This window comes from Protopterus annectens, chromosome 1.part2 (assembly GCF_019279795.1).
Source record: "Protopterus annectens isolate FY-2018-M chromosome 1.part2, PAN1.0, whole genome shotgun sequence".
Classification (NCBI taxonomy): domain Eukaryota; kingdom Metazoa; phylum Chordata; order Ceratodontiformes; family Protopteridae; genus Protopterus; species Protopterus annectens.
The window spans coordinates 591,080,106-591,098,984 of record NC_056727.1 but is presented as its reverse complement, the minus strand read 5'-3'; the positions used below and the strand labels follow the sequence as shown (position 1 = coordinate 591,098,984).

General features: G+C 39.3%; 1 protein-coding gene across 1 annotated transcript in view; it reads left to right on the top strand.

Annotated features, from left to right (window-relative positions):
* Positions 1–18,879, top strand: part of TAF1A (TATA-box binding protein associated factor, RNA polymerase I subunit A) — a 650,793-nt gene that overhangs the window by 25,972 nt on the left and 605,942 nt on the right. Inside the window, exon 2 of the mRNA XM_044057862.1 lies at positions 5,732–5,845. Within this exon, the coding sequence (XP_043913797.1) occupies positions 5,732–5,845 (114 nt within the window). The remainder of the gene's footprint in view (positions 1–5,731; positions 5,846–18,879) is intronic.

Here is an 18,879-nt window from a genome sequence, read left to right as displayed (position 1 = left end):
TTAACTCGTTTTCTCCTAAGCTAAGGACACATTTTTAGTTATTTTCCTGTGGGCATTCTGTAGAGTTCTATAGCAGCTTCCGGTGGTGCATTCTCTTAATTTTCATCCTGTCATCCATTGTTCTGTCATATGGGAACTCATCCTGGCCTGGAAGCTCTTGTGTATGGATTTGGATATGGATAATAAGGTACAAGCAATGTCATTGGTCATTTTAGTTTTTATATACAGGTCAGGCATATTTTTATCAGCCAGAGGAGAGGTTGTAGATAGTATTATAGAGTTAAAGGAATTTATCTGGGAGAGGAAGAGGGCAGGAGCTAAGGGGATAAATTGATCCTTCCTAGAGAATAAGGTGGTTTAGGATTGTCTGATTTTGAAGGGATATTTTAGAGCTACATGATTAAGGTTCGTATGTGTAACATAAGAAGAAGGTTATAATTCAAAACAGAAAGGGATGATGATAAAGAGGAGAGGAATTCAAGAAAAAGGAGAGAGTGTGATTTTGGATGCAGATCTTTAATGGGAATTTACAACAACCATGCTGAATATTGTATTCACAAAGTTGCAAAGTATTGTAAGAACTAAGCCAACAAGAGAAAGGAGATCCTTAATAGGGATGACTCCATTAAGGGTACAGAAAATGGGCAAGAGGGGACTGGAATTTTAATAGATGGTACTGGAATTTATTGGCGAAAACTGTCAAAGGAACCAAAATATTTAGAGCACATGGCCAGAGAGGGAGATGTAGTACAGTGGGATGAGGCCAGGAAGTTTGTTTAGACTGCAGGTTAGAGGCTGCTTTCCCTGTCAATAATTGATATCCGGGTATAGGCAAAGAAAAAGGGATTGGAGAATCTTAAGTGAAAGACCTACTCTGGTGGGGTTTCTAGTCAAGTCTAGAACAGAAGTTGCTGTTAAAAGGGATAATTAGTAGGGCATATAAACTATTATTTGAAAACTAAAAGAATCTGAGGATGATGGGAAAGACTGGGAAGAAAGACCGGGGAAAACAATTTACAAGTAAACAATGGGAGGACATATGTATGGCTCCCAAGTATGCAGCAGTGTTCAGAAGGCTTAGGATGTTTGTTTGCAAGTATTTGCATATGTATTTTTATACCGCAAGTGGAGTTCAACGAATATTTCCTAAAGCAGATAGCAAATGTTGGAAGTATGCTGGGGAAGAAAGGGGCAACTGGGAACATGTTTTTTGGAAGGTGAATGACTGTCAGGTTTTAAAAAATCCCTACATATAATACTCTCTCAGCCTGGTGCAGTCAGTATTAACCATAGACTCTAATCTCTGTGACTGCCATTCAGCTAACAAAGGACAATTGGGCAACATGGGATAAACATGGCTAGGCTTGTAAGGGCTCTAGAGCTGTTAGCCTAGTGACCATCTATGAGCTTTATAAATATTGGGGGAGCAAATGGCTGTAACTAAGGAAATGATTCTTTTCAGATGGGATACAGGATCTGAATTGCCTAGACATAATAAGGCCTTATGTTTAATTCAATTAGCTGTCAAAAAATCACTTACTAGAAAATGGAAATCAAAATCTAAACCAACTATATTTGAAGTATTGAATATTGTAAAAGAGATAAGAATTGGAAAGGGTTTTTTTTAGAAAATGGAAGGAACAAATTGCATGTAAATAGAATTTTTGGGAACAGTGCATGCAAAGTAATGCTCAGGAGAAGGAGTGAGGTTTAAGGGAAGGCTGGAATTGAGCAACGTAATGTTCGACTTCATGAGAGTTGTTTATATTAGAAAGAAACTGTAATGTATGCATATACATTAAAACAATTGCTAATATGATTTGTTTTCTGTTAATGTGTGTACTCCTGTATCTGAAGTGGTAATTTAATAAAGGTGTTTTAAAAATGATATTCAAGTAGATGGGTAGAAAGTATAGCAGTATGTTACAATGCATAAGAGTAAAAGAATGGATGGGTGGTAAACACTTGCTGATGTGAATAGGGTGGTGATCGAAAATTTATTGCTGGTCTTAAATCCATGCTTTTCACACCCTTATATATCCTTTTTAGGATAAATATATTTACCTACATCTGTGAGACTGATGGCCTAATGATTTTATTATCTTACACTTTTTTGTGAATATTACATGGAAAGTTTTATGCATGAATCGCAGGGCTTCCTTTAGCTTGACCCCCTTTGTGTAACTATATATTCTTGTACTGCTTGAACTACATTCTGGTGATTTCGATAATAATTATTACCTTATTGCCTGCATCTCGGCAGGAAAAGTGTCTTGGCAGGCCTACCTGTTAAAGTGTTTATCTTATTTATAATTGCCTTTCATGCACCTTGTCTTGTCTCTAGCTCAGATGCTTTGTAACTGCAGGATCTTTTCTCATTTTGGTGTCTGCTGTGGATCCACATGCAGAGAAGCTAGCAGTGTCCTATTCAATTTTTAGTCAATGTCTTTTTTTAGCATTATATGACATTCTACACCAATTTGTGATGCCACCTATCTTAAATATTTATCCTTCTCATTATTCTGGGAAGGACTTGCACTTTTTTCCCCAATCTCTCCTGAATGGAGTTTGCTGCCTTCTCTTGCTGGTTTGGTAGTTTAGGATAAGGCACATTACTGTGTTTGTTTTGGGTTTGAAACTGAAAAGATTCATTTAGTAAGAATGGACTTTTCTCTCCTTTTATATTTTGTTTTTCATATCTACTAGGCTAGGGCTATTTTTTGTTAGCAGGTTGGATGCTTGTCATTATAAACTTGACCATATTACCATATAGCCTTCTGTAATTTTTCTGCAATTCTGTGCCTCTAGTCTGGATCAGAACTGTTTCATGTGTAGCAGGTAGCATTCAAAACAGTTTTTTGTCTATGAAGTGATGCAACATTCTCATTATACGACCATCCCCCATTAATATTCAAAAACATGCATGCTGATTGGTCAGCGTGCACGTTGTAAATCAGAGTTACAGTAATGGAAAAAGGTCAGGTCGCCCGGACTTTTTCCATTACTATAACTCTTTACAGCAGCGGAGAACACAAGATCTCCGTTGCTTCACACTGTCTCGCTATGTTAAAGGAGTTTAACATAGCAAGACAGCTTTAAAAAAAGCAATGGAGATTCTCCGTTGCTTTTTTTTAAAGCTGCCTCGCTATGTTAAACTCCTTTAACATAGCGAGACAGTATGTAAAAAGCAATGGAGATCTTGCTTTCTCCGTTGCTTTTGCCCACTGTTCTGATGTACTGCGTAGGCATACGCATGCGCAGTACATCAGAACTGCCGCAGAATACCAGACAGTTGCGGAAGGGCAGCAAGGAGCATTGTACAATGCCATTATTTAAGAAAAATAATAATTTTTTTTCTTAAATAATGTCATTGTATAATAGCAATAACCCACTTCTAGGTGTGAGCAATGCTGGATTTACCCACGGTTGGCTTTGTTTGGCCTCTCTGGCTTCGCCCTCATGACCAAACCACACCAACCGTGGGTAAATCCAGCATTACCCACACCCAGGCGTGGGCTATTGCTATAGTATTCCACATGTTCCAGGGCCTTTCCACATGCTGTGTATTATTAGGAGGGTCTGTCCTTTTTCAGAAGATTTCTTTTGGCCATGTGCCTTTTCACAGTTTTAGTCATGACCGCTTAGTTAGCGGTCCTAGTTTATGCATCCTCCTTACATTTGTTTTGATGGGAAACCATTTGCTTTTTTACCTGGTTTTAAAGGCATCTGTCCTTTACTTGTAAACATCCACATCTAATTTGTATGTTAGCAAGGAAGTGATTGCCTTGCCAGGCCTCTTTTTGACTTTGTGGCATGTCATACCCACACTGTCTTATGGGTGTTCTCAGTGTAATGAAAATCTGCTGCTCCTTTCTACTTTTAGTGCTCTTAGGTCTTCATAGGAGCTGGCGAACTGTCTTTACATATGGTCCATGTTTCTCAGCTCATCTTCTCATAGTTCTGTCTTTGGTTTCAGTTTCTTGTGTTACCACAAGCGTGTATCTTTACTGACAGTAGATCAGAGTAGATTATGTATTCCTGCTTGACCTAATAGGATTCATGTTTTTATCACTTGGGCTCTAAGTTGCTGTCCCTTGCCAGTCAATCCATGCAGCCATGCTGAGTGAGAAGTTGCCTTTTCCATGTATTTCCGGTTTGTAATTGGCATGATGCTTTTGTTTCTTTTATGATTTATGCTATGCTGTATTTTCTTAGACCATCGTCACCATTGAATTATCTGTCAGTACTTGAGACTTTGTAGTGTTATACTTTATATTCTCATTGTGATTCTTTGAAGTCACTGCTATTAAGAGTAACATTCCCTTAAACTTGCACCTAGTTGTTGTAGCTAGGGCTTTTGTCCTATAATCCTTGAAGATGGAGGTCTGCACTATCTGATTTGAAAGTAGTCACCTTCACTATGAGTAGATCTCTTCAGGAAGTCACCTTCTGTCTGTCTCCCTGCTTTCTCTGTTAGAATTGCCTTTTTGGGTTGGTTGGTATAACAACAGAGTTGTATGCAGACATTGAGCATTCTGTGAAAGAGGATGGAGTTAGCAACCATGGAAAGTTTTAGGTGCCAAGCAGTTCCAATGTTTGTTAGCATGAGTTATTCTAGTTCCTGAGGATGGAGATCTACTCCCAAATCCAGCTGTATGGTGAGTATTTATAATATTGTACCTTAGTGTAAGCTTATCGGAGTTAGAGTAGATGGTGTCTACACATGTTATGTTGTTCAGGGGAGTGGAAGCAAGGAGAGCTTTACATATTGGATGGAATGAAAATGCTAAAGAACTGGAGGCTTCAGCTTGAAAATGGGGAGGCTGTACATGACAGTCCGAAGGATTTTTATTTTCACTAGTAAATTCGTTTTAGAAGCCATTACTAAGTAAGTGATAAGGTCAAAAACAATGTTGCAACACTGTGATTTATTTATTTGAAAATCCTGTCTGCCCACCACCACTTCAAGTTTTTTTAGTTTCACCCAGTTAACCCATGAACTAGGCTCAATCTTTCCCTGACCAAAACAAGTGCTTTTTGGCCAACTTTTTCCTTGCTTGGGTTAGGAGCTGTTTCATTCCATCTCTTCTCTTAGGAGATAGGAGTTGTGTGTCTTTTGTGACCATGCAAGTCCCCAATACCTACTTTCCCCACAGTAGGCAGACTTGTAGAGGGTGCATGCTTGCAGCCACCCATGCCAGTGCCATACCTTTGTGGTACACCCTGAGTAGTGTGGAATTGCAGCCATGCACATGCACTCCTTTAGGTGTCAGATATGCAATGTGCCAGCCTCCCCGGATGTGTGAACTGGTATTGGTCACTCCTCGCCTGCCTGTCATCTCAGCACCTGTATCTCTGATTGAATATGTGTTGTCTGGGCAATAGAACTTTATCTCTGTATGCACAGAACCAGGCTGGACCCTGGTTTGAACAGATGTAACAATTCTGGAGTGGTGGAAAAAGCAGCTCGTCTGAAGTTAGCAGCTAATTCCTTTTAGGCAGACAATGAGTGGGGCTGGTGCTTGCTTGGTTCTTTTGAGTAATAAATATTGCTTTATTTTCTGTAAGAGTCTTTAAAACGTTGAATAGGAATGCTTTCAGTCATGAACATTTGTCTGAAACTCATTTGTTCCACTTCCAGTGATATCCATCCATTCTTGGAGTCCATAAATAATACATTTTGAAGTTGCAGTTACATCAAGGCAGTTAATTTCTTTTGATTTTTTGGCAGGTTATATGGAGGATGGGAACTGAAATTTTGCTCCACCACCCAGAAACCAGAGATGATGATATTAATTCATTTCACGGTCAGATGAAAAATATTGGACTGAAGATTTACTTGAAGGTATCTGTTTAGATGTTTGAGTGAATTTCTAACTCACCAGTAGTGTTTGAATTGTAATTGAGGCACACAGGTGATTGTTTCTCTTCGTCTTTGTGCTGTGTATGTGTATGCAAAAGTAAATCTGCCACTGGTATGTGGTTTTAATATATTAGCATGTTTAATAGCTATGTATGTATTTGCATCATGAAGGAACACAGGAGACATGGTGCTTTCGTTTTCCCAAGTGATAGAGCCCACCATAACCCTGTGTATTGTGCTACAGCTGAACTTTTTCTTGCCCCCCCCCCCCCATTATGTGCCCTACATGACCATCATGTGTCTATTTCTTGTTGGACTATTAGTTCCATCTGTCTCCTGGTGTCATTGACCCATGGAAGGAGGAAACTAGAATTGGGGGGAAACTAGAATGGTCCGGCAGGGTTTAGGAGTGTTTTTTTTTTTTTTTTTTTGGAGGGTTTCTGATACTTCCTATTAGGCCACTCAGCTTGATGTGGGGGCCTGTCACACTTTACTGATGCAAATGAGCACTTCCATGTACCATTGATGCTCAGCTGCAATGACATTCACTCCTTTAGGACTTAGTCTCCAGTCCCTTTTGCAAAAGGTGCAGTTTTAGGTTTGCTCCTAGAGGGGGTGTTCTGCTGTTGGACTCTGCCAACTCCTGCCTGGAATGGTTAACTTGACATAATTTGCTAACTTGCAGCTTTCCCTGGCCACTTCTCCTGCACTCGGACTTCTAGTTGAATGTGAATTGTCTAGGGAGTAATTGGGGCTAAATGCTCTACCAGACTGAGCTGGATTTCTGTAGAGTTGGATTTAAGTTTAATTAGTTAGAGATAACAAAACTGATTCATGGACAGGAGACAGTTTGACTGCTTGGAGCACTGTGCTATATTTGTACTGGAGTGCTGTTCCCTAGCCCTTGCCTCCTGGGATCAGTCCCCAGGCCTTAATGAGGCATCCGGTCCAGGCATTCTTGCACTGACTCTTAGTAATATGCTCCCTCTGTCATAGTATCAAAGGCCATAGTATTTTGCCTCTCTGCTTCCAAGTGAGGAATCTGGAAAGATGTGGCAAGAGGGTTTATTGCTGTTCCCCTTTGAGACTTTGTGCTCATCTTTTTATCTCCCTTTTCCCAGATGCAGGCCCACCTAGTTAAGAATGTAGCAAAACAGCCTCCATGGGTGAGTTCAAGGAACAACCTCTATGGAATCTGTAGACAGAGCAATCAGGAGTATGATAAGTTTTTCTTGCAGCAGTGTGGTCTAGCTGCTTTTTCCAGCATGCTGCTGTTGTCCATTATTGGACTTTTTACTGTATTCCCTGTACTTGTGTGTTAGTGTATGCTTGAAGTGGATTTTCCTAACCTTTTACATTTCATATTTCCTTATCTGTTTTGTCAGATTATTGTGCTGCTGAAACTTCATGCTGCTTATTTTTTGTTCCTTTTAGTCGTTATTTTCTGACTTAACATTTGAGCATTTTAAGCAGCACTTGGAGATGCTTTAATCCTGTTTGTAAAATTAAATAACACTACATTATTTTACAGCCCTTAAAGTGGTATTGTTTTTATCAGTAGATTTTCACTTCAGCCTGTTGTGCCTTTAGACTATTTTGCTGTAGTGAATTTCTGGACACCTTCTTCCCTTTTGAGTCTTCAGCCATTAATCCTTTCACTTCTTTAAGATGCAGACGTGATGGTCTGGACATTTAGTTAGTGAGGTTGGGCCTGTTGTTTGCTTACTGGGATATGGGAGGGGTCCTTTTATGACTTTTCTGGTGCCACTAAAAGGAAAACTGAAAATTACTAGGGGTTCTCCCTGTCTGGCTGCATAATCTCTGGTGTTGAGTGCCATCTCGAGCCTTCTGGAAAGTACCTCATCTGCTGTGCTCTATCTAGGACTCTGCTGTTTTATTGTCTTGTTTATTCAGAACAAGCCTGGCATTAGTGTGTAATTTGCTTTGCTTGTCTGAACTGGTTCAATGAGAGCTGTGGGCCTCCTTTTAACTACATCCTTTCCTCCTGTTTTCCATGTTAGTCACATCATTTGATAAAGGAGTGTTGTGGCCATTTGCTTTGCTTTTTTTTTCCCTTTACTTAATGTATTCTAGTGGAATGAATATTGGCAGGGCCATGGCTTTGGATAGGTCTTGTGCATGCATGAATTGGAGATTCCCTTTTTTATTGTCCATCTGGTTACTTTTTTACAGGTTCACAGATTTTCTCATTTACCTTGTGCCTGATCATCTAGGATCATTAGTCTAGTGTGACTGTAATGCCCATGTCAAAGTAAATCTGTGGAGCATACCACATAGTTGTTACATATGTTAGATTTTGCCATCACACAGGTGATTGCCACTGTGCACACTAGTCAAGAACAGTCATCAAAGTCTTCCAGTTTGATGCTTTCTCAGACTTTGTGGTTGAGCCAGTTTCATGGTCTGACCATTATTACCATGTCCAGTTTTTTGGCTTTTACTGATTTGGCTAACTTGATATTGAGCTGGTTCATGATAGGGAATTGTGTAGTATCTTTAGGGACATTTTTATTTTGTTGGTTTATCAGGTTTATAATGGGGTTGCTGGTAATTCTTTAACACTTTATTAAGTTATAATTTGCGAGATAAGCAAATTTACATTTATATAAAATAATCAAATTATGTTAACATGTTTACATTTACAAACATTGTTCATATCTTATAGTCTAAGCAAAATTACATAAGTTATTCAGTTCCTGCCTTCTCGTTAAACCATATTCCTCCTCCAAAATATTTTTTTCGCATGTAATGTACTCCTACCCTTTTTCTGAAGATCGCGCTTCCCATTCTTTATTTCTGTTACAATGTTCAATACTTTATTGTTGGTTAAGGTTTGATACCCATTTTCTAATAATTGCTCTGTTGGCAGATACCAGAATTAAACCCAACAATGCCTTACTATGTGTAGGCATTTCAACTCCTGTATCCCAGCTTAAAAAAATCATTTCCTTCCTTACACTCCTTTCCTTGCCCAATATTTCTTGACAGCGTACTTTGTAAGAAATTTTTAAAGTCTGCCAGTTCATTACATTCCCAGAGCATATGTTCCCAGTTGCCTCTTTTTTTCCCTATCCCATCTCCAGCATTTGCCATCTACCTGAGGAACAATCCTTAGGAATCTGCTTGGGGTAAAAAAGTATTGATGCAACCATTTCCAGGCAAAGATCCTAAATTATCCTCGACATCCCTTTCCAATTTTAATTCTAATTTTGTTTGTGTTGTGTATAAGAGCCTTAACTGTGTAGCTCTGAAATATCCCTTCCAAGCAGGTAATCCTAAATCTCCTTGTTGTACTGGGAGGATCAGCTTATCCCACTTGACTCTTCCCCTCCCAGATAAATTCCATCAACTGTTTATTAAGTGCTATCCACAACTTCTTCTCTGGTTAAAAAAAAAATGTGCTTGATCTGTGTATAAAATTAAAGGGACTAAAAACTTTTTTACTGTTTTGTAGGCAAGAGCTTCCAGTTTATCAGGTTTTGTATTAATTTTTTGTTTAGTCTCGTTCCCACATTCTTTTTAATCCATACATCTAAATACTTCATTTTATCATGTCTCCATAAATATAGGTATTGTTGAACCGATTCATACATAATTCTAGCTGTAGCCTTGTGTTTTATCTTCATTAATTTTACATCACAAAATAAAAACTGGAGCGGTCTTAGAATATTCCACAACACTGAGATGTCTTTTTTTCGTTCCATCGGGTACAAAATAGTATCTGCAAATAAAGCCAACTTTTCCATACCAGTTATATCCTTGAATTTCTGAGTCCCTAATTTTCTTTGCCAGTGGTTCTCCGTATAAATCATATAATAAAAGGGAGAGAGGGCACACCTGTGTGATTCCTCTGTTAAGATGCAACCTATTAGAGAGGAACCCTACAACTTTGATTTTTGCCTCCAATCCCTCAAATAGTCCTCTAATTAATGGCATCATATCAGGAAATATGAATGCTTCCATTGTCGTACACACGAAAGTCCAAACTTACTCTGTCAAATGCTTTCTCGGCAGCAAGACCCAGTAACTACAATGTTTTGTTATATTCTGCTTCCCTCTGGATCATCATTGTTCTGTTAATGTTGTTAAATGTTTGTCTACCCTCCACGAAACCACATTGGTGCGCATAGCTATTAATGTTGACATTACCTTTGCCATTCTTTTAGCCGTTGTAGGCATAAACACTTTATATTCATGTTTTAAACTTGAAATGGAAGTATATGAAGCTGGACCAAATGGATTTTTACTGACTTTAGGTATTACACTCACCATAGTTTTTTCAAGGATGTTGGTGCCTCCCCTCCTTTTAAAATACTGTTAAACAAAACCATCCAGATCTTTATCGCTTTCTTCCCTCTTACCTTCCAAACTTTCACCAGAATAAGTCTATTCCTGGAGACTTTCATGCAGATTGGTTATACATCACCATTCTCATCTCATCTTATGTTGACTGCTGGAGGTGGATGAGGCTCAACAACTAACCTTGATATATTTAAGTCTTCAATAAATATTTCCATTTGTGCTTTTTCTTGATTTCTCAACTTCTATGCTTTATACATAATTTCATAAAAAATACCGAAATATCTCTATAGGATCAATAGTTTTCTTTTTCTTTTTAAAGGCTCCCCAAGTTCATAGGTAGGGACTAGGCTATCTGCCCAAGGGTCTAAGTAAGCCTAGCCAACAAGGTTCCCAGGCTTACGCCACCCAGGAAAGTTATTTTCCTGTGCCCCTGTTGAGCAGAACCACAGACGTGATCCCCGGGGTATATTTCCTATTTCCCATCCACTCATTAAGATTTTTCTTGAGTGCTAATGAGGAACTTTGCTTGACATAGATGGGTAGCTTGTTTCAGAGTATGGGAAGTCTCTGGGACAGGAATCTATCCCTCCAGCATGTCCTGGTTTGTTGTGGTGACAAGGTTTTAGGTCCCTAGAGAGTGTAGCTCTGAGGGATTGGGATTTCTTTAGGTGTAGCATGTCGGAGTAGGTGATATGCTACGGAATAAAGCTGGAGTTTTTTGAGACGGTCAGTATAGGGCATCTGTTTGAGGCCAGTAATCCTCTTTGTGAGGTACTTCTGTGGCCTTTCCAGCTGCTGCAGATGTCTTGTAAGGTACATTCCAAAAGGGGTCTGAGTGTCGAGTAGAGGGGAACAATGACCTCTCTCTTTTTTTTTTCTTTTTTCTGGATATGAACCCTTTTGTGATGAGGTGTGCCACGTAGGATTTCCTGACTACTGTGGCGATCTGATTATCAAAGGAGAGACTATTGTCCACCTGGGTCCCAAGATCTCTTATCACACATTCGGTGTTAAGTAGACTTCCACCTGTGTGGTAGCTCATGGGTACAGAGTTTTTACCAAAGGGGATGACAAAGCATTGAGCTTGAAGCCATGGCTCTGACACCAGGCATCTTTCTCATTGAGGCCCTTCTGTAGGATGTCCACATCATTTGGGGACTCTGCTATGGCTCCTAGTTTGCAGTCATCTGCGAAAATCATTGGCCAAAGGCCTTCTGTGTTAGCCTGTACTTCAGAGAAGTAGATACCAAACAGGAGAGGTCCCAGGACTGAACCCTGTGGTACTCCACTTGTCACTGGTTTGAAGTCCGATTTGGAGTCTGCAACTTTTACCGTGTGGATTCTGTCAGTGAGCCAGTTGGCAACCCATCTTGTGACGTAGGGATTTATACCTAATTTATTGAGTTTAGCTATAATTCCAGAATGGGGGATGGTTTGAAAGCCTTGGCGAAGTCAAAATAGGTTGTGTGAACCACCTTACCCTTGTCTATGGCTTTGGTGACTGCCTCAAAGAAGTCGATCAGGTTCAGGAGGCATGATCTGCCTTTCACAAGCCCGAACTGGGTGGGGTCCAGAGCTTGGACGTTACCAATGTCTTTGTTTGAGTTCCATGATGATGCGTTCCATGGCCTTGCAGACCAGGCCCGTCAGGCTAATAGGGCGATTAGTTCCCGGGATCAGTGGTGGCTCCCCCTTTGTGGAGTGGGATAACTGTTGCTGTGCGCCATTCAGTAGGCACAAAGCCTGATGTGAGGCTATGATTGAACATGGTGCTTAGGTGTGGAGCCAGTTTGTTCTGAAGTTCTTGTAAAATGCAGCCTGGGATGTTGTCCGGTCCCATGAATGCTGTGTTTTTGGCTTTAGAGTGTGCAGCTTTTACCTGCATAGTTGTGATTACAGGGACTGTGCATTCTTCCTTGATAGATATGGGCCCTTTAGGGGGTGAGGGGGTAAAGTTAGCACTGAACCTTTCTGCCAGGATGTTGGCAGTATCAGTTGGTAATTTTCATGCCATTATGCTGTAACTGAGCAGATCTGGGTGTTGCCATTGAAATTCTTGACATAGCTATAGAATGCTTTGTGGTTGTCCCTAGAATCAGTGGCAATTTTGTTTTCATTGCTAGCTTTGGAGGATCTTGTAAGGGATCTCAGCTTCTTACTGAGGCTGACCAGGGAGCTCCTCCACTCATGGGATTTTACTCTTTTGCAACAGTTTCTTCCTTCTGTTGTAGAGTTTGTTTATGGCAGGGGACCACCAGATTGGCTTCCTTTTTTTTGAGGATAGCGTCTTGGTTCTGTTTGGGATAGCACAATCTATGCACTCATGTAAGCACTTATACAGTGCATTTGTGTAGGATTCAGCAGTTGTAACTGTATTGTCCATCTGCATGGGTGTCATGAAGTTCGCCACTTCTGTCTTAAGAAGCATGAAGTTGGCTTTGGAAACATTTTTTACCGTGGTTTCCTTAATGGGGGGTGGGGGTGGGATGTGGATACCTAGGGTGATTAGCTTATGGCCAGATATGACTAACGAGGAGTTGACTTCAGATGTGGAACACCTGTCACTTATGTTGGCAATGATTAGGTCTAGGATATTTTTCCTCTTGTTCGGGGTGTGGATAAGTTGATCCAGGGCATTGGAATTTATGAATTCCAGGAAGGGTTTAGCAAAGGAGTTGGTACACGAGTAGTTTTCCCAGTTGTTTGGCAACAACCCTTTCTACTTTCTGTTGCCCAAGTTGTTGTGCCAAAAGTTTTTGTGCTCTGAAGTTATCAAAAACCATTTGCTTGACGGCGATCTTTCTGAAATCATGCATGTTATCCACTCTTTCTTTTTATTTCTACCCTATTTTTAAACTCCATTTTTATTTATCCCATTCACTAGCTATAACTTCTGGAGTACTTTCCATCTTCCCTAATAACTCCCAGATAATTTCCACTATCCATTCCTTAAATTCTTTTTTTTTTTTCTTTTAACAGGTAGGCGGGGAAGTACAATTGTGTCAACTTTGTCATTAACTTACATTTTTGTCTTAATAATTATTGGTGTATGATTTGAAGTAGTTGTTGGATGTGTAAAGTCGTCAATTAAATGCACGTTTCTGTGAAATATAATTTCTGTCAAGTTTAGCCCAGTAATTGTACCTTGGGTAATGATATGTAAATTCCCTCTGAGTTGCTACTACTGAATTCATGTCTTTCATACCAAATATTGTCATAAATGTATTTAGAAATCTGCTTTCTTTTTTGTTATATTTTCCCTTCTAGGCCCCCCAAATACATCCTCATTGTTGCAAATCAAATTCCAGTCGCAACTACAAGTAATATTCCTTATTGCTGAAGGTGGTTCTTTCTCCCCTATTTTTTAAGATGCAAAATAGCAGTTTTAGGTGGAATAGAAGCTTATACCAGTGTAATCCTGATCCTTTGTCCAGTAACCCCCTACTACTAAAGATCTGCATTATCTTTTTTTCCCACTTCTTTTCCTGCTGAACCTCCTGTAGCAATTAATATAAGTACTCCTTTTCTTTTGACCCTGATATTCTATAGGCATATCCATCCTGAAGTCCTTTCTTTGTCATATTCACATGTTCAATTTGTTCCGAACGTATCTCCTGTACCATTGCTATTTGTACTCTGCATTTCTTAATATTATGAAATATTCTATCTGATGTTGTAAATCTTTGTTTGTTCATGTCAGATAGGACCTCAGTTCGTCCTCGGAACCGATACGGCCGTTTCCCAGCTCGCACAAGACAAAAACTCTTAACTAAGAACCTACTCACAATGCCCCTGTCCTATTTACTCCCGATCTCATTTGCCGCGATCCTAGTCAGAAGTGTTAGCCATCTCTGTTAAAGCTAAGTAGAAAATTGTTAATTTTATGACAGTTTTTCTTCAAAATTACAAAATTTTTAGTCAAGTTAGCCTTTTCTCATTGTCGCCTATAACCTAAGCCTATTTCCTACCCTTTTCCGTGGTAATATAATTTTTTACCTTTTTTGCTACTGTCCGTCCCTCCTGTCTTTGACAGGCCTTCCCTTTTTACTAGTGGTATTCTTTAAAATAACCATCACTGGTATTTTCTCCCTTATTTTTTCTATAGGATAGCATTGTTACCTTACCATGTCAGACAAAGCTAAGTTGGGATTTAAACAGTGTGACAAGTGTGGACATACGATGCCTAACTCAGATACACATGTCCGTTGTGTCTGCTGTTTGGGCGTGGATCATATTAAAGCTGACTGTGACATTTGTGCTAGTTTTAGTAATCTGACACTAGCAGAACGTAAGAGTAAACTTATTTTAAAAAGTCCAAAAGGAGAAAGACAACAACTATAGAACCAGTGCGGATGTGCAGACTCGTGGATAAAAAAAAAACGCTCGTACAAAAGGATGAAAAGGTTTATTGACACACGAAGATACAAAATCCCTTTAGAAATAAAAGTTTCAGCTCATCTTTCAGGCTACAACAGAGGACTACATTTTTCTATGTTCTCTTACTTTTCTCTGGAGGCAGGAGGATTAGGGCAATAAAAGACAGAACACTGGTTTCAAGGCTAAAACTTAATGATTTCTGAAAGTATGCAAGTTGTTTTCACACTGGGGAGGAATAATGAAGAAGAAGAAAAAAAAAAAAAAAAAAAAAGACACCAGTTAGTGCAAGTAGAAACACAGGCAGTAAAGTGCGCTTTAGCATGGATAACCTCATTTTCAGTTTAATTAGGGCCCGTGCAATATTCCTATTAGGAGGGTTAAACTTGATTATTTGAAAATGTACATAGTTTTGTGCGTTTGTATTAGTTAACAAATTATGGGGGTGTTCTGTGGTTGAGTTTCTTTTGTTTGAGTTTTTATCAAAACAAAAAGTCTTGCAAAATGTGACACAGACTCCAATGCTGATGAGAAAAAAAAACACTTTATAAAGGAATAACCTGCCAAACACCGAGTGCATGTATCACAAATGTTTTAAATATATATTTAAAAACTATTCTCTATATAATAGGTGGGAATGATGACTTATTACCATAATGCTGCCACTTTCCATATTATCTTAGAATTTGCAAGGTCTCAGAGGTATAGAAAAAAAGAAATCATCTCTTACCATAACGTTTCATCTGTGTTATAGAGCTTTGTTCATTCATTACAGCTAGGACCTCGGTTCTGTCCTCGGAACAGATACGGCCATTTCCCAGCTCGAGCAAGCCAAAAACTCTTAGCTAAGAACCTACCCACAATGCCCCTCTCCTAGTTACTTCAGATCAAGTTTGCCTGTCCTAGAAATAAGATGTAGTAATAGAAAAAATAGTAGGAGTCTCTGTCTGAGCAAATACCCTAACCAGGAGTTCCTAGTCCACCAAGAGTCCAGGCAGGGGGAAGGAGGGTGGGAAGTAATGAATGAACAAAGATCTAAAACACAGATGGAACGTTATGATAAAACATAACTTCTTTATCTGATGTTGTAAATCTTTGTTTATTCATTACAGATAGGACAGAGTCCGCAGCTACTTGAGTCCTGGGTGGCCCTAAGGAAGGATATTTCTGAGCACCATAGAACCAAAAGATGCTCGTCCCCTGGAGGCCAAATCCAATTTGTAATGAGATATAAAGGTATGAGGTCTTACCCAAGTGGCTGCTACACATACATCATTCATAGACGCTCTGGAATGAAAAGCTACAGAAGTAGCCATAGATCTGGTAGAATGAGCCTTTATTCTGGAAGGTAAGAATAGCTTACTCTGTTGGTAGATAAAGGTAATGACGTTTCTAAGCCAAGAAGATAAAGTCACTTTGGAAACAGGTTTACCCAATCTGGGTCCTGCAAATGCCACAAACAACTGATCCGTTTTCCTGAAATATTTAGTCCTGTCCAAATAACGAAGGAGCTGCCAATGCACATCAAGGGTGTGCAAAAGGTACTCCCCCTCTATTAGAATGCTGAGGGAAGAAAACCGGCAGGTCAATAGATTAGTTAATGGAAAAAACAGAAATGATCTTGGGCAAGAAAGGAGGGTCAGTAAGAAGGGACACTTTATCCGTGTGGAAGATTAAGTAAGGACTCTTGACACTCAAGGCCTGCAGCTCAGATACTCTTCTCACCGAGGTGAGTGCTACTAGAAGTATGGTTTTCCATGACAAAAATTTCAAATCACATGAATCAAAGGGCTCGAAGGGAGAGCCTGTGAGAGAATGAAGCACCAGAGTCAAGTCCCAGGGTTCTAAGGGAGGCTTGACCGGAGGTTTAACATGCAATACTCCCTTCAAAAAGGTCTTGCATAGGCGGTGTGACATCACTAAAGCATTATCAAGACCATTATGAAAATTGGCGATAGCTGCTAAATGTACAGTGATCATTGAAGCCGAGGCTCCTGCATGTAAAAAAGTAGATAGGTATTGTAGGATCTTTTGAATAGGCATAGAGAAAGGGTCTAAGTTCTGATCTTTTGCCCAAATAGAGAACCTAATCCATTTACTAGGAGAAACCTTTCTAGTGGAAGGTTTGTGTGAGGCCAGAAGAATTTCACGAACAGGAGATGGGATTTCAGGCAGCCTGGCAATAACTGGAAGTGGAGGAACCAAGTTGTGAGCTTAAGACTGTGCAGGTTCGGATGAATCAGTCCCCGAGGATGTGATAACAGGTCCTGGGAATGATCCAGGATCCACGGGCTGTGAATCAGATGGGGCCATAGAAACAGGAACCAGACTTCACGTGGCCAGTAGGGGGCAATGAGGATCACTTTGCTTTTCAACCTCTGAGCTTTCTGGAGAAATTTTGGGATGAAGGGAAATGGGGGAAAGGCATACAGAAGACCCGGGGGCCAATTGTGCGTTAGAGCGTCCCTTGGTGGACACAAGGGCACTTCCAAATGTGGCAGATGTCGTCAGTGTAGGTATATTAATGAAGTTAGGAATATCTTTTTAGATGACATCAAGCATACCACTATTAAGTGTAGGTCAGGTAGCTGTAATTCGAAACAGGTGGTTTACGTGGCAACATGCACAAGTTGCACAGCATACTACATTGGTAAAACAGAACGACAACTCAAAAAACGAATATACGAACATCAATATAGAATACAGAAATGCGATACTAAAAATGCTCTATACAGACATATCTTAGAGAAAGGGAACAAGCATGGATTCTTGTTTGCCATTATAGATCAAGTTACGAGTACACCTCACGGAGGCAATTGGAAAATGTTTTTAGCGTATTTGGAAAGTAGATGGCAGATTTACACTGACGCCACTAGACTTCCAGGCCTCAATGATTTTATCAGTATCAAACCTTTTTTAGCTCTTTCCCCATAGAGGACTATTATTTATTATTATTATTATTATTACTATCATCATTATTATTATTTCATCACATTCTCATTATTATCATATTTTATCATATTTTATTACTATCATCGTAATACACTTATACATACACTTACATCACTGACATAGTATTGTTGTTATATCGTATTACAACATTTTTACTAGTTTTAAGGTTACTATTGAAGAATGATAGCTTGTTCTTTTTTGATTCATTAGTTAAGCATCTTTTACATAGTATTTATATGTATTTTCATATATATGTACTTTGTTATATTAAGTAGTTACCATGTATGTATGTGTGAGGTTTTTTAGTTATACACATGAAGTAATTATTTAGTTATACAGAATGTTAGGCATATTTTTGTATTAGGCTGTGTAGCTTTAATGTTTTTGGCGGTTTTTTGAAATAATTAAGAGCTCTGATGACTATTTAGTCTCAGCTGTTTATCACAGTAATGTTCTGATGAAGACTGGGTTTTCCAGTTGAAATTTGTTATTAGAGTAAACCAAGGTCTTAATCCAGACATTCAGCTATGCATAAATATGAGAAAACATATTAGCTCTGCATATATTATGATCTGTTTACTTTTGCTCCCCACCCCCCATCTCAACAACCCAAGATTACAGCCTATTAACGTAAAAATGTTTTTATCTAGCTTTTCTGTTTTTACACTGTAATACATACATTTCTTAATACCAAAAAAGAAGAGGAGGAGGAAAAAATGGCACCTACTTGCTCTAATAACTTTATCACACACACAATCAACTAAAAATACTTTAAAATATGCAATTTATATTCTGAAAGTTTCATAGAAGTACTGTTAAGAAAATAGTTTTACTTGGTTACTCTTTTTCTTCTTCCCCTCCCTGAGTGTTCTTCCAAACATTATTTACATGAAGTGAGGCAAATGTTTTTCTGTTCCTCACAAGTTTAACAGAGTCAACAAAAGCCCACACTTCCCACTTATTTTTATACAGCCATAATTCACAAATGTGATTGATGCTTGGCAGTCTGGAAATGAGCTGCTGATCATTGTGTAGGCATCGTGTAAGTCCTCGGGGTTGAAGATTTGAAAACTGTTGCTGTGGATCTTTCCCCCCTAATTTTTATTTATCTAAGGTCTTTGGTACGGTGCTATCCAAAGCATGCTCGTGTTTTGTAATGTGTGTGGCTGGGTAACAAAGTACTCATGAAGGAGGACTAGTGTTCGAGAATAAACTTGTCCATTGTATGGCACCAAACAGGTGCTTCATGTCGGACATCAGTGTTCTCCAGTACGATCTGTGTTGCTTCTAACTCTTGAGAACTGTGACCAGACCGTACAGACTGGTATATCTTACCTCTTGTAATGGGATGGTGCTACACTTTTTTT